At 35.8% G+C, this 16211-nt stretch overlaps 1 protein-coding gene across 3 annotated transcripts in view; it reads left to right on the top strand.

Annotated features, from left to right (window-relative positions):
- The window catches only part of LOC111049001 (bromodomain adjacent to zinc finger domain protein 1A), an 80210-nt gene that overhangs the window by 44581 nt on the left and 19418 nt on the right, over nucleotides 1–16211 (top strand). For all 3 annotated transcript variants that reach the window (XR_005571135.1, XM_039426507.1, XM_039426508.1), the window contains exons 13-19: nucleotides 272–743; nucleotides 2321–2488; nucleotides 3487–3625; nucleotides 4771–4929; nucleotides 7505–7636; nucleotides 9852–9991; nucleotides 12548–12660. Coding sequence is in view for 2 of the 3 variants with exons in the window: in XM_039426507.1 (XP_039282441.1) it covers nucleotides 272–743; nucleotides 2321–2488; nucleotides 3487–3625; nucleotides 4771–4929; nucleotides 7505–7636; nucleotides 9852–9991; nucleotides 12548–12660 (1323 nt within the window). In the remaining variant the exon portion in view is untranslated. The remainder of the gene's footprint in view (nucleotides 1–271; nucleotides 744–2320; nucleotides 2489–3486; nucleotides 3626–4770; nucleotides 4930–7504; nucleotides 7637–9851; nucleotides 9992–12547; nucleotides 12661–16211) is intronic.

A 16211-nucleotide genomic window follows, 5' to 3' on the forward strand; every position in this document is an offset into this window, starting at 1 on the left:
AAAAAGAAACTCTTTGCCCGCTGGTGAGAAAATTACCTATGTACCTATTATACTTATAGATAGGTACTACCAATTATAAAAAAATCAATTTTCTTCATATATTGAGTAAATTTTATATTGTATTTGGAATATTACGTACATTTTATTAATTTGATTTTTGTTTTTATTTTAATGGTAATTTATGCTAAGAAATTGTGGGAAATAAATGAATGCCTTAGATTACAGATTACCTTGTTTGTAAATGAAATTGTGGAAACGACTTTGATTGCAGAGATATAATCGACAGCCTATCGGCCGATTCGCCCGTGAAGTACGTGCGACGTCTGTTCGATGAGGGCAGCGACAAGGAGAACGTGGGCAAAGCAACGGCGACAGCGACATCCCGCGGTAGCATCAGCGCGCCAAGTCCCAGCAAGAAGCCGCTGCTGGCCGAGAAGAACGGTGACGCTGTGTCATCGTCGCCGGCCCGCGTCAAGGTGGAGGCCGGCGCCGAAGAGACGGCGTCAAAGTGGAACCTGATGTGCACCGGTGACGCGGCGCTGTGTCCCGTGCACGCTCGTGGTCCCACCACGACATGGTCCTTCTACAGGGACGAGGCCGACCTGAATGCGCTCATTGATAGTCTCAACAAGTACGGTGTGCGGGAGTCACAGCTGCGCAAAGAGCTAATAAAGAATAAGCCGCGCATTCTTGATAGTGTCAAGCGGTGTCCGCACGCTAAACTCAATCCCACTGTGCCTGAGGTATATTCAACACTTATTTCATCAATCTGAATTTTTTATCTCAAATTAATCTTCAACTGATTAAATAAGTTTGAGTGGTAGAGATAACTTGAAAGTCCTAACTCTGCCTAATGAAGGATATTTTTAATTATTATTAAAAGGAAATTCCAATTAAATGCAGTAAAGAGTAAACCACCTCCAAGACTTCTGCTACTGCAAATATTGACAACAGGGTAAACAGCTAGATAGAAATTCGATGAGCGCTACTATACAAAAATTATTTGTCAGCCCGGGAGCGCTCATCGAATTTCCATCTAACTGTTAACCCTATTGTCAATATTTGCAGTAGAAGTAATCTTCGGGGTGATTTACAGCATTTAATTGGGATTTTCGTTAAATAATAATTATTTATCAATTATTCATTTGAACAAATGCAATTTCCCATTTATTTCCATCTGAAGGATATTTTTATTTCATTTCAATCTTGAGTTGCCTACAGACTAAGGTTTTGATCGTATTGAATGCGTATATGTGCAAGTGCACGTCAGATCATGCATGAGCCGAAAAACAATAACTGGAAAGTGCCATTGAAACACGTTGTGACTTGCATGTATTAGCTGCTCACACTGAACACAACTGCTCACTTCCAGTGTGAGTGTTCCTATTGCTCTTTCCAGATTTTGTTTCTCATTTACACACTAGGTCTTATAAACTTGCACATATACCTATCCAATGTGATCACACATTGAAAGCTAAAGATCTAAATGGAGGATCTTTATTGATGCCTTACATCAGCCTGTCTTCTTTAAGGCTGTGCAAAGGCTAAATATAAACTTTTTACTCGAGATATTTTTCCAAGTTTTTCGATTTGTATATCATCAAGCTATCAAAATGAAAAAATTTTCTCGGGAAAACATTTCTTTTCTGATCATTACTTTTTGAGATGAAGTTTGTATTTTTGGGACAGAACATTTCAAATTCGGTAAGAGATAAATCCATGAGATTTAGAGGATAGATTCTTCATGGTATTGTTGATCTAGTAAAACAAGAATTTTCTGAAAATATCAAATTTTGAAAAAGTTATTCAATTTACTAAAAATAACCAAAAATAACTCAACTGAAAGTTATTTTCATTAAATTGAATAACTATCTTAAAAATTGATCTTTTCAGAAAATTTTTGTTTTACTAGATCAACAATACCATGAAGAATCTATCCTCTAAATCTCATGGATTTATCTCTTTCCGAATTTGAAATGTTCCGTCCCAAAAATTCAAACTTCATTTCAAAAAGTAATGATCAGAAAAAAAATGTTTTCCCGAAAAAACTTGTTCATTTCGATAGCTTGTTGATATACAAATCGAAAAACTTGGAAAAATATCTCGAGTAAAAAGTTTATTTTTAGCCTTTGCACAGCCTTAAAATAAAGAACTTGCTTTTTTAATGAACCTAGCTATTGAAATATATACCATCTATACCAATTGACTTGTATTCCAAGCATTAGTATGGAATTGTTTACGGCCTCCATAATTTTACGGTTTCAATCTTCTCGATTCTGCCAATGATTAAATAATAATAATAGATGTAAATTTTCTACAGGATCCTGACCAACTTGAAATAAAAAAATCTGTAAAAACCAAGTATTTGAATGCACATTTGGATTTCCCGCCCGATACCCCTCTTGATGAGATACTCATTTCCAGCTTAAGATTCATGATACTAGAAACTGAAGATAAAATTGACGCTGGACATATAGGAACACTCAAGGTAATTGAATTATTTCTTTGTAATTGTATTGCATGAAAGATCAAATAATTATGAATTTGTATTTTCAGATTAAATTCAGCATTTGAGTATTTATGCGATTCTTATTCTTTATTGATTCATACAATAAGTACATCATCAAAATGATAGGGAGAGAAAAAATAAGGTAACCTTATTGATTCATACAATAAGTACATCATCAAAATGATAGGGAGAGAAAAAATAAGGTAACCTTGTATTCCTCTCCCAAATTCAGATAAGGTTACGCCATAGAGAAACAATAGCGTAACTAGATATCCCATGCTATAGGGCGTTTATGTCGCAACTTTTACTGTTATCTCAAGCCGATTATTGTCGATTTTTACTGTTTTGACCGGGTAAGAGTGTATGAACGGCACAATATGAGAGACTACCAGCGTCATAAAGCTTCACAGGAAAGAAGTACGTGGACTATTAGCTTGAGATAACAGTAAAAGTTGCGACATAAACGACCTATACCATGAAATATCTACTTATGCTATTGTTTCTCTATGGTTACAGATATATAGTGCGAAATAGGTCAAGTCTTGTAGTTATTATGCTAATATCAAGTGATACATTTGACACCTTGTGAGACCGGACTCTAATTTTCAGTCTGTAATTATTTTCACAAAGTAGATTTTTAAATTTGGATGCTTCAAAACCAAACATAGAAGAAATATTTTACATTATTATCACTAAAAAGGAAATATTCACATATTAAAGAATCAATTTTGCAGGACCAAAAAACAAACTTAATATTCTGATTGTTTATGTACACTTGACTGTATTCTTTTTTAATTAATCTGTCAGTTGACTTACTGAATTTATTAGTTCAAACATTTATTTTCTCCACTTTTTCTACTTCCAATAATTGATTAAACTATTATAGGCCTATAGTGATTATTAATGTACTTCATTAATCTTCAAGTATTGATGTCTACAATAGATAGTATTAAACGATTTTTTCAATTTTTTATTAGGTAAAAGACAGGCACGCATGGAGAGAAGCTTTAAATAATAAATCCTATGATAAGCAGTGTGACGAGCTGTCTTGGGGACCCAAAAAGGGGAAGAACTTGATAGAAGTCCCTTCAGATGAATCTGATGACAAAAAAGAAGGTAATTATTTCTAGTTCTGAATTGTACAATGAACAATATTAGTGTCAAGACACTAATTTTAGACGAGAAGACTTAATGTTAATACATTCTTTTCGCTCCTACCCTATCCTCTTTTTGAAATATAGAAAGTTCCTCTGAACAATTCTCTTAAAATTATCGAATATCGATTCAGACGTTCTTTCTCATAAATTCTATCGAAATATTATAAAAACAATTAGGTAATTGCTTACCTGCTTTCATAGAACAAGATTTTGTCATTGATCTTACAACATTAAATCATACAGGGTGACACAGAATAACGGGAACTTTTAAAAACGCCATAAAACATTAGTGGGAAGGGCAAAAATGATTTTATTCAAACTAATGTAAAGTTCAAGACTTGCCATTTAAGAATTATTGATATAACATCTATCACTTTTTGACAATTACTTCTTCAAGATGGCTTCCTCCTGCACGAATACACTCTTGAAATCTGTGTTGAGATTCCTGAACGATTGCTGCAAAATTTCAGCTGGGATGTTGTTAATTTCATTTTGAATTGTTTGTTATGATTCAACCACAGTTATTGGTCAAGTTGTGAAAACATTTGATTTGAGATAGCTCCACAAACAGAAAATCGCAGGTGGACAGATCATGGGACCAGGAAAAGCAGATGTTGTTTTTAGAATCCCAATTATCAGGCTTCAGATACAATTTAAACAAGAAAATTCAAGTGGAAAAGATTCAGCGTAAAAATCTCTACAATTAATGATCAGTAACATTTTCATCTAAAATTGAAAATAAGTTCGAAATTCGAGAAAATGTGATTATTCAATTGTAAACTGTTGGCAACTGTTGGTTCTATTAAATCATTCACTATGAAGAGATAGCAGACTTCTTGTGTCTCCAGCGTTATTGTCCTGTCACCAGCTGGCTCAGATCTTTGAATAGAAGACTTGAGATGCGCGTGTACACTAGTGTCAGGTGATCAATTTTCATAACGGCAAGGAAAGTTGTGTGAGTGCGCCACACCAGACTTTTATAGTTTCTGATGTGAATTCTTCCTTGGATTCTACCATTCGGATTCTTCCACCGTATTACTTATCACGCAATGTAACTTCCTGTATACGCTTGAGCTTGATAATGATTTTGATGTGTTTTTGCAGTGGCAAACAGTACATCGCAGTCTTCTTCAGCTTCAGACTGCATTGAACGGCTCATGCGCACAGACGTGGAATCTCCGAAGAAGGAGGTGTTCGATTTGGCCTGCGCCATCCTACAAATCGAACAGGCAATCGAGCATCGATTCTTGAAGAAGCCTTTCGGTGCGTGTTCACAATTCACACAACTTGATGAGTTTTCATGTCTGAGAAATGCTTTTATTCCCTCTTTTAGTGCCGGCTGTACAAAAGCCGGTTAAATTTTAATCCTGACTAATTTCACGAGAACCAGTCAGAGAATACGTCTTTTTAAGGCTGTGCAAAGGCTAAAAATAAACTTTTTACTCGTGATATTTTTCAAGTTTTTTGATTTGTATATCATCAAGCTATCAAAATGAAAAAGTTTTCTCAGGAAAACATTTTTTTCTGATCATTAATTTTTGAGATATGGGCGCCTAAACTTTAAATTTTTGGGACAGAACATTTAAAATTCGGTAAGAGATAAATCCATGAGAATTAGAGGATAGATTCTTCATAGTATTGATGATCTAGTAAAACAAAAATTTCCTGAGAATATCAATTTTTAAGATAGTTATTTAATTTACTAAAATAACTTTTAGTTGAGTTATTATTGGTAAATTGAATAACTTTTCCAAAAATTGATATCTTCAGAAAATTTTGGTTTTGCTAGATCAACAATACTATAAAGAATCTATCCTCTAATTCTCATGGATTTATCTCTTACCGAATTTTAAATGTTCTGTCCCAAAAATTCAAACTTCAGTCGCTGATATCTCAAAAAGTAATGATCGGAAAAAAATTTTTCCTGAGAAAACTTCTTCATTTTGATAGCTTGATGATAATATACAAATCGAAAAACTTGGAAAAATATCACGAGTAGTAAGTTTATTTTTGACCGAGCGAAGTGAGGTCTAAGATTCAAGTCGACGGTTTGGCATTTCTCTTAATGTTTAAATGTTTATATGTTGCGCATTTAAGGCGAAACGAGGTAATAGATAGACGGTTTGGCATTTCTCTTAATGTTTAAATGTTTATATGTTGCGCATTTAAGGCGAAACGAGGTAATAGATTTTCATGAAATTTGACAGGTATGTTCCTTTTTTAATTGCGCGTCGACGTATGTACAAGGTTTTTGGAAATTTTGCATTTCAAGGATAATATAAAAGGAAAGAGGAGCCTCCTCCATACGCCAATATTAGAGTAAAAATCAGACTATAGAATTATTCATCATAAATCAGCTGACAAGTGATTACACAGATGTGTGGAGAAGCCACACATATTGCATATACATGCATATACATCATATTGCTGTATTTCCATAAGGTCTATAGTTTCAATCAGGTACTTGTGGATGAGAATACTGCGTGAGGTCTACTGTTCACAGAACTACTAGTTAGCCTTTGCACAGCCTTAAAAAGGTCTTCTCTGATTGGTTCTAGTGAAATTAATCACAATTGAAATTTAACCAGCGTTTGTGCAAACGGGCCATAGTGTTCATTTTATTGCCGCTCTAGTTTATCAATCAATCAATCCTTAATGGGATAAATGAATCTTTATTAAATTTATTGAATCAATAATGGGATGAATTGAAACTCAAAACAAAGCGTGACAGAAAAAAATGAGCAGAAAAAACTGTTATGAAATATTTCACTCATACTTACTCTCACTAAAGAAATTGTTTCACACGAAATACTAATCCATAATTAATGATTTCAAGGCTAAAGTAGATTCGTATGGCTTTTGTTGGTGGAGAGTCCCTTGCGGGAAGGTCCCACCGCCTGAATATATAATTTAAGCCGTCAATGGGCCTGATAGAAATTGAAAGATTGATAGTTGGAAATCTTTGATTTAAAGCTTATAGTTTGAAATTTATATGAGAAGAATTTTCTTGATTTCATAACACAAATATTTGAGTCGAATCCTACATTGATGTAGCTGGCTTTAATTTATTTGTAAACTCTTGTTTTTTTAGGATTACTCTTAAGGTCTTTTCACATGTAGCTACGCTAAGCTGAAATACGTTTTCGGAAGACGTACCTGTTCTCAATATTGAAAGCTTTGCTACGCTGATGTGTACGGCACAGATTTGTAGCTTGGATTTAACTTTGGGAGATAGAACTTATTGCAGCGTAGCAAAATGTGTACGGCATAGATTCGTAGCTTGGACTTAACTTTGGGAGATAGGACTTATTTCAGCGTAGCGTAGCTATGAGTGTCAAGAGACCCTCACTTTGTCATTGTGTCCATTTCAAAAAGGTTGGAAGGGTTCATTCATTTTTATCTATAAATTAAATAAATGAATGTTCATTTCCCAAAAAAACTATAACTTTTACATCAATTAGAGAAAATATTATATTACAATTACATACAATAGTTAGTTACAAAAAATGTCTTATAATGTGTCCTCTACATGTTTAGCGTTTTTTGTGTGAAAATTGACCTACTCCACTATGGCGTACCATGTTCTAGAGTAGGTTTTGTTGTTTTGTTTCCTCATTTCTAGAGGGATTACTCATTTATCAAACTCAACTTAAAAATAACGCTCAGTGACTTGATTAAACGAATGAAATATAATTCTATTCATTTATTTAAAAAAAAATTTGCTTCGGCCACTGGTTGATTTGTTTGTAAAATTATGGATTTGTTACTAGAATAATACTTGTTTGTTTTTTATTAAATTCTTGACTATTGATTGATTAATTTGTACAATTTCTTTTAGGAGTGGCCGATTGTAAGGAGAAAGAAAAAGAAAAGGCAGAAACTGAGGGCTACAAGTTGAGGGAACGTTGGGAGCTATCTCTTATGGCTTCTTGTAGTATTTCTCAGTTATTCGTTCATATTTATACTTTAGGTGAGTTTTGAATTCCGTACTTATATTTATTTCTGGTTATTCAATTCAGTTGTTTTATTTTGTATTGTTCTATCTTGAATTGAATTTGTGATTAAATGTAGTTCTACATTAATCTTACTCTGCTCAACTGTCGAGTTTCTATAGAATTTCAATATTCTTTACGGATCCGCTCATATCATGATCATGTTTATGTATATCATGTAATATAAATATTCATGTATGTTTATCTTATCATTATCATGTTTTTATATCAAGTCAGATTAAAAATACAACATTATACTGCATTCATGAGCATGCTACTTAATCAATTCAGGATTTTCTAATTGATGAACATTTACCTTTATTCCCATAAACGTACCGGGTCCGGCAAAAAAACCTCCCCGGTTTGAGCAAGCCACCGCGTGAGTTGTAGTGGGGATAGAGATGTGGAGGGGTTATTGTTCCGTAGCGGCGTACGCGCCATTTTCAGTGTTTGCCATGGCTTGGCTCGGTGAGCATCGGGCGTTTGTTGTGGAGGAGTTTATTAAAAATGGCGGTACTGTGATTTCTACTCAACGAGCGTTTCGGATTCGATTCGAACTTGGCCGACGTGATAGTGTTCCTGACGCGAAAACGATTAGACTGTCGGTGTCAAACTTCAGACAAACAGGGTCAGCACTAAAAAGAAAATCAACTGGCCGACCTCGTACTGCAATAACACCAGAGAATGTGGCGCGAGTGAGAACATCCATCCAACAGTCTCCAAAGCGTTCAGCGGTTAAACATGCAGCTGCCCTGGGATTGTCGGAAAGGAGTGTAACGAGAATTCTGCATAAAGAACTTCATCTGCATCCCTACAAAATAATGGTTGCGCAAAAGTTGTTTGAAGAAGATTATGAAACCTGCATGTGATGACATTTTGCAGAACATTCCCCCAGATGCTGTCTTCATTTCTTCTGATGAAGCCCACTTCCACTTGTGTGGAACTGTTAACAAACAGAATTTCCGCTACTGGGCTGCAGAAAATCCTACGGAACTCCACCAACAACCACTACACAGTCCAAAGACACAGTTTGGTGCGCCGTTGCGGAATTTGGTGTATGGGGACCGTACTTTTTTGAAGAAGAAGGACAAACAGTAACGGTCAATGCCGATCGCTATTGTCACCTGATAGAGACATTTCTCCGACCCAAGATCAACCAGTTTGTTTTAGACCATGAGGAAGAAGAAGTTTGGTTCCAACAGGACGGAGCCACAGCTCACACTGCTCGGCGGTCCATGGAAATGTTAAGAGAGTTGTTCCCTGGACGTCTTGTTTCTTCAAGAGGAGACATTTCCTGGCCTCCAAGGTCACCCGACTTATCACCTTGTGATTTCTTTCTGTGGGGCTACCTAAAGGCTGAAGTGTACTAACAACGCCCCAAAACTCTGCAAGAACTAAAAGATGCCATTAGGCAGGAAGTGGCAGCCATTCCAAGGGAAGTTACACGAAGAACTATAGACAACTTCAGGGAAAGACTTCGTGAATGTCTTAACAATGGGGGACATCATTTATCACATAATTTTCAAAACCAAATAAAGTGTACTAAATGATGTCAAATGGCATCATATAGGCTATTCACAAATATAAGTAATTGTTCTGTATGTTTCTTATTCTTTTTGCAAATGCCTATCAGGGATTCCTAAATCAGGGAGGTTTTTTTGCCGGACCCTGTGTATCATGTAATATAAATATTCATGCCTGTTTATCTCATCATCATGTTTTTATATCAAGTCAGATTAAAAATACAACATTATACTGCATTCATAAGCATGATACTTAATCAATTCAGGATTTTCTAATTGATGAACATTTACCTTTATTCCCATTAGCTCAGTATGATATTCTTATGCTATAGGGATTAGGGAGATTCATGTTGTAAAGTCAGCACCTGATTAATTCTATCGCTCTATACCTTTCCAGCTTTCACCATTGCCAAATCGTTCGTACAAGTTAGATTTAAATTGTTGATATGAATGAAGACTGTTTTGGGCTTTGCCTGTAGTCTTCGTAAACTTGTAAAATAAATAGATGTGACATGTATTCAATTTTGTCTTGAATCTGAGTCTGAGACATTACTTATGTCAAATGTGTGGATTTTCAAGTACTGTAGTATTATTTTTCAAAAAAATAAATTGGAAAAATATGTACTGTAATTTGAGTTGTAACTAATTGTTTGTTTGTTTTGGTTGACAGATTACCATATTGCTTGGTCCAGATCGGCGTTGAAGGCTTCGTGTCGTATTTGCCGTCGATCCTCTAATCCCGAATCAATGCTGCTTTGCGATATGTGCAACAAGGGCCACCATCTCCACTGCCTCAAACCTCCTCTCAAGGCGAGTTATTCTACTCTATTTATATTGTAAAGTAAAGTTTAATTACATTGAAGTTATGCTGAGAAATTATATTGTAAAGTAACAATTATATTGAAGTTTTGCTAAGAAATTATATTGTGAAGTATCAACATAGAGAAACGATAGCATTGAAGATATCCGATGGTATAGGGCGTTTCTGTTGCAAATTGCATTGTTAACTCATGCCGATAGTCATAGTAGTTACTTTTTCTTGAAGCTATGTGACGCTAGTAGTCTCTCATACTGTGCCGTCACAGAATACAATACAGAATGGAAAGTCGGCTAGTATCCTGACGCCAAAATCCGCCATCTTGAAAGAAAGTTCAGCATTGTAATACAGTAGTAGTAGGATGGGAAGTTCGGATCACTTTACTGATCCGGGTCAATCGGTCTCGTCCACTGCCGCGACCCTTTCAAAAGACCCGGATAGCGGTAATTTTAATTTCTAACAAGATGGCGTAGTCACGTGATGTGGTCTTTGTGCACTCAAGCCTTGTCACTCAAGTCTTGGCGTCATGTAGAATGCATTGTTTGGATTGATACTTTCCATTCTGTATGTATTCTGTGGTGCCGTTCTAATGCCGCATCCACATGTTGGCCCAATGCGTACAAATGCCGACCAGCGCCAGAGTGTGGATGCCAGTTGTTTGCCAGCGCTGGCCTTCAATGGCCTTAGTTGGCCATCGTTCCGATTTTTCTCGAGCGAAGGCCAATGAATGCCAGTGAAGGCCAGCACTGGCAAACAACTGGATTCCACACCATGTCAAACAATGTGTCCTGTTCCCGGTTTTGTCGTCTGCTCTGCTGTTTTTTCCTGTGTAATTGAGTTGCTATAGGTTTAATTGTTATTAATTATCACTGTTTTATTATTTCTTATTGTGTTCATTTTAGTTCATATTTCTAATATGTATATGTCGCTGGCCTCGATTGGGCATGCTGTGTGGATGGTAAGACCAACACGGCCAGCGACTAGGTCGATTTGTCGACTAGGCATTACACTCTCACCCGGCCAAAACAGTAATGATAGGCAGTATTTGTCAGTAATCGGCTTGAGTTAACAATATTGGCTTGAAATTTGCAACATAAACTACTTATAGGCTACCGTGGGATATGTTCTTATGCTATCTTTTCTCTATTATATCGGTACCATATTGGTATCGCCTCTGACCTTTTTCAAGGCAAGCTAATGTACTTGATTTTAGAATCTCCAGTGACGATATTACTGCATTCTTTTGAATGGAACCGCTTTCATACTTACAAGTATCGGAGGCGCTTTTAGAGTAAATTTAATTTATAGTAAACTGAAATCATTCAGGATTGATTTATCCAAGTAAATGCAATGTAGAGTAAATAAAAATCATCCTGGTTTGAATCAAAAATCAATCAGTGTGATAGATATTTTTCAAAGTAGAATCGTAGTAGAGCACCGTTTTATGAATCAGAAACCCATTTAATCATGTATAATATACAGGGTGGGTGAAAAGTCCGAGAACGGCTTACTATCTCATACACAAAAGGTCTTAAAAATTGACGGTGGGTGTGATTGGGGATCCTACTCAAATTGAAAAAAAAACTTTACAATGACTTTGAAAATCTGGTCCGCCATATTGAATGCAACTTAATTTTCTTAAATAGGAAGGTGGTCAAGCGATACATGATTTCGATAGGGAATTTCAAGAAAAATGAATGGCAGAAACCGCATATGAATATCTCAAACCGTTTCGAAGATATTCACATTAATAATCAATACTATTCAAAGCAGAAAGGAGAGAAAAAGTCTGAGAACGGCTTAGTATTTCATAACAAGAAGTGATTCCAAGGAGGGTGTGATTGGGGATGCTACTCGAGTTGAAAATTACTACTTTACGTTCAAGATGGCGGACCAGATTTTTATAAAGTCATAAAGTGGTATTTTCAATTCGAGTAACATCCCCAATCACACCCACCTTGGAATTACTTCTTTTTATGAGATACTAAGCCGTTCTCTGACTTTTTTCTCTCCTTTCTGCTTTGAATAGTATTGATTAATAATGTGAATATCTTCGAAACGGTTTCAGATATCAATATGCGGTTTCCGCCATTCATTTTTTCTTGAAATTCCCTATCGAAATCATGTATCGCATGACCACCTTCCTATTTAAAAAAATGAAGTTGCATTCAATATGGCGGATCCAAGATGGCGGACCAGATTTTTATAAAGTCATAGTAAAGTGGTATTTTCAATTCGAGTAACATCCCCAATCACACCCACCTTGGAATCACTTCTTTTTATGAGATACTAAGCCGTTCTCAGACTTTTCACCCACTCTGTATGTAATTTATACATATAATGTACGTTTTAATCGAATTTATAAAAAATAGATCTGTGTGTTTGATTTTTTTCTAAAGAACATGTAGTACCAGGACTCCTATATACTATGGTGCCTATGACCTATACTATAGGTCATATAGTATATGTATCCTAGTACTAGGAGGTCCTGGTAGTACTTTTTGATTAGAAACGAATTTAATAAAAACATTTATTTGTTTTGTGAACAGAAAGTACCTGAAGGCGACTGGTACTGCCCATCCTGCTGTCCGAAGCCATCTCCTGTCAAGAGATCCAGGAAAGAGAAAATGGATGCTGACGAGAGTGATTTAGATGATTGCAAGTAAGTTGCAACTTACTATATTTACAGTACGCGTCCCATAGCTTGCCTCCGTGACTTTGAAACGGCCTATAAGCCAAGGCATGGTTTGTGGGGTAATATTCACGGCTTTGCAAAAACATCAGCTTCAGAGGCCTTTAATGGAGGTAGCTCCCTACAGAGCTTCCTTGAAGGAAGCTCCCTACACACAGAGACTCTTCTTGAATGAGAGAGTTGCAAACTATCACCAACAACGGAAAAAGCATGTTGAACGAATGTCAGCTGATAGGCTGTGTTGTGCTGAAAGGTCGTAACTCCAAAAAGATCCTTGTGTATCTTTTCGGATGCAACATGTTGCTTCTGAGAAAATACAAAAGAGCATCTGTTGCTTATGGGAAGATACATTAAAGCTACTTGAGTATCTTTTCGGACGTAACTCGTTGCTTTTTAGAAGACATAAAAGAGCATCTGTTGCTCATGGAAAGGTACATTAAAGCTCCTTGTGTATCTTTTCGGATGCAACTCGTTGCTTTTGAAAAAATACAAAAGAGCATCTGTTGCTTATGGGAAGATGCATTAAAGCTCCTTGTGTATCTTTTCGGATGAAACTCGTTGCTTTTTAGTAGACACAAAAGAACATCTGTTGCTCATGGAACGGTACTTACAGCTCCTTGTGTATCTTTTCGGATGCAACACGTTGCTTTTGAGAAAACACAAAAGAGCATCTGTTGCTTATGGGAAGATGCATTAAAGCTCCTTGTGTATCTTTTCGGATGAAACTCGTTGCTTTTTAGTAGACACAAAAGAGCATCTGTTGCTCATGGAACGGTGCATTACAGCTCCTTGTGTATCTTTTCGGATGAAACACATTGCTTTTGAGAAAACACAAAAGAGCAACTGTTGCTTATGGAAAGATACGTAATTCAAAAATGATCAATGTTTTTGAATGGGTAGTATAATATTTCAGTGGCCCTCCGTCGATAGCCAATACTACAGGAGCCGGATTGTAGGCCTACGTGCTATTCAAGTGCTGTCAATCGTCGGTTAACTTCTAACCCAGATTAAATGCCTCGAGATCGTATCAGAGAAGCTTCTTTAATAGAACCTTCTCTGATTGTTTATCGTGGACTTCAATCATGATTAGTGATGGTTATCGAAAGACAAAACATCGATGTTTTTTTCTTCTGAACATCGATAAGTGAAAAACATCGAACAGTAAACATCGATGTTTTAAACATCGACGTGTTGCCGTACTTTTTACGGAAGACTATTTTTTTATATCCTTAGAGTAGCTCAGATAGTGAAATCAATTTCCTTTTTTATGTACAAGTAAAAGAAAGGGACAGAGGAATATTATTGATTGGCAGCAACGAAACTGTAAGTTAATAAATTGTTTGTAGTTGTAGGTAATCAGACTCTACGTTATCAACGGAAATTGATATTTAATCGAATATAAAAAAGAAAATCCAATAATAGTTGAGTCAGAAACCTCTCGGGATATCCTCGAAGATTCTGTCTTGGGATTTCATCCTAAGCTAATTTTAGTAATCATTGTTACTCATAATCGTATTTATTCAATACCTGATAGTTTTATTTAGGAAATGAGAATGAATAGAGGTGTTATTTTATGGCTATCTGCACTCCATACAATACGAGGACCTCTATTCCAGAGCTAGATTAATAATTGGTATTAAACGTATGTTGAGGAAAGCACTTGTAATAAGAAAAACTCTTTCTTTCTTAGAAACGAAAAATCCGACCTCTTATTCAATTATAAATAGGTATCTAACCTTGACAAGGGCCACAGTTATGTAAATCTTCAAGAGTATCCAACAGTCTCACATAAAAATACAAAAGAGCATCTGTTGCTCATGGGAAGATACATTAAAGCTCCTTGTGTATCTTTTCGGATGAAACTCGTTGCTTTTTAGTAGACACAAAAGAGCATCTGTTGCTCATGGAACGGTACATTACAGCTCCTTGTGTATCTTTTCGGATGCAACACGTTGCTTTTGAGAAAACACAAAAGAGCATCTGTTGCTTATGGGAAGATGCATTAAAGCTCCTTGTGTATCTTTTCGGATGAAACTCGTTGCTTTTTAGTAGACACAAAAGAGCATCTGTTGCTCATGGAACGGTGCATTACAGCTCCTTGTGTATCTTTTCGGATGAAACACATTGCTTTTGAGAAAACACAAAAGAGCAACTGTTGCTTATGGAAAGATACGTAATTCAAAAATGATCAATGTTTTTGAATGGGTAGTATAATATTTCAGTGGCCCTCCGTCGATAGCCAATACTACAGGAGCCGGATTGTAGGCCTACGTGCTATTCAAGTGCTGTCAATCGTCGGTTAACTTCTAACCCAGATTAAATGCCTCGAGATCGTATCAGAGAAGCTTCTTTAATAGAACCTTCTCTGATTGTTTATCGTGGACTTCAATCATGATTAGTGATGGTTATCGAAAGACAAAACATCGATGTTTTTTTCTTCTGAACATCGATAAGTGAAAAACATCGAACAGTAAACATCGATGTTTTAAACATCGACGTGTTGCCGTACTTTTTACGGAAGACTATTTTTTTATATCCTTAGAGTAGCTCAGATAGTGAAATCAATTTCCTTTTTTATGTACAAGTAAAAGAAAGGGACAGAGGAATATTATTGATTGGCAGCAACGAAACTGTAAGTTAATAAATTGTTTGTAGTTGTAGGTAATCAGACTCTACGTTATCAACGGAAATTGATATTTAATCGAATATAAAAAAGAAAATCCAATAATAGTTGAGTCAGAAACCTCTCGGGATATCCTCGAAGATTCTGTCTTGGGATTTCATCCTAAGCTAATTTTAGTAATCATTGTTACTCATAATCGTATTTATTCAATACCTGATAGTTTTATTTAGGAAATGAGAATGAATAGAGGTGTTATTTTATGGCTATCTGCACTCCATACAATACGAGGACCTCTATTCCAGAGCTAGATTAATAATTGGTATTAAACGTATGTTGAGGAAAGCACTTGTAATAAGAAAAACTCTTTCTTCCTTAGAAACGAAAAATCCGACCTCTTATTCAATTATAAATAGGTATCTAACCTTGACAAGGGCCACAGTTATGTAAATCTTCAAGAGTATCCAACAGTCTCACATAAAAATACAGAGAGCCTGATTGAAAAATTCCTTTTTGTTGGGAAAAACATCGAATGACTGATGTCTAGGTAAAACCATCGATAAGTGAAAAACATCGAACAGTAAACATCGATGTTTTAAACATCGACGTGTTGCCGTACTTTTTACGGAAGACTATTTTTTTATATCCTTAGAGTAACTCAGATAGTGAAATCAATTTCCTTTTTTATGTACAAGTAAAAGAAAGGGACAGAGGAATATTATTGATTGGCAGCAACGAAACTGTAAGTTAATAAATTGTTTGTAGTTGTAGGTAATCAGACTCTACGTTATCAACGGAGATTGATATTTAATCGAATATAAAAAAGAAAATCCAATAATAGTTGAGTCAGAAACCTCTCGGGATATCCTCGAAGATTCTGTCTTGGGATTTCATCCTAAGC

The sequence above is a fragment of the Nilaparvata lugens genome, chromosome 4 (genome assembly GCF_014356525.2).
Source record: "Nilaparvata lugens isolate BPH chromosome 4, ASM1435652v1, whole genome shotgun sequence".
NCBI lineage: Eukaryota > Metazoa > Arthropoda > Insecta > Hemiptera > Delphacidae > Nilaparvata > Nilaparvata lugens.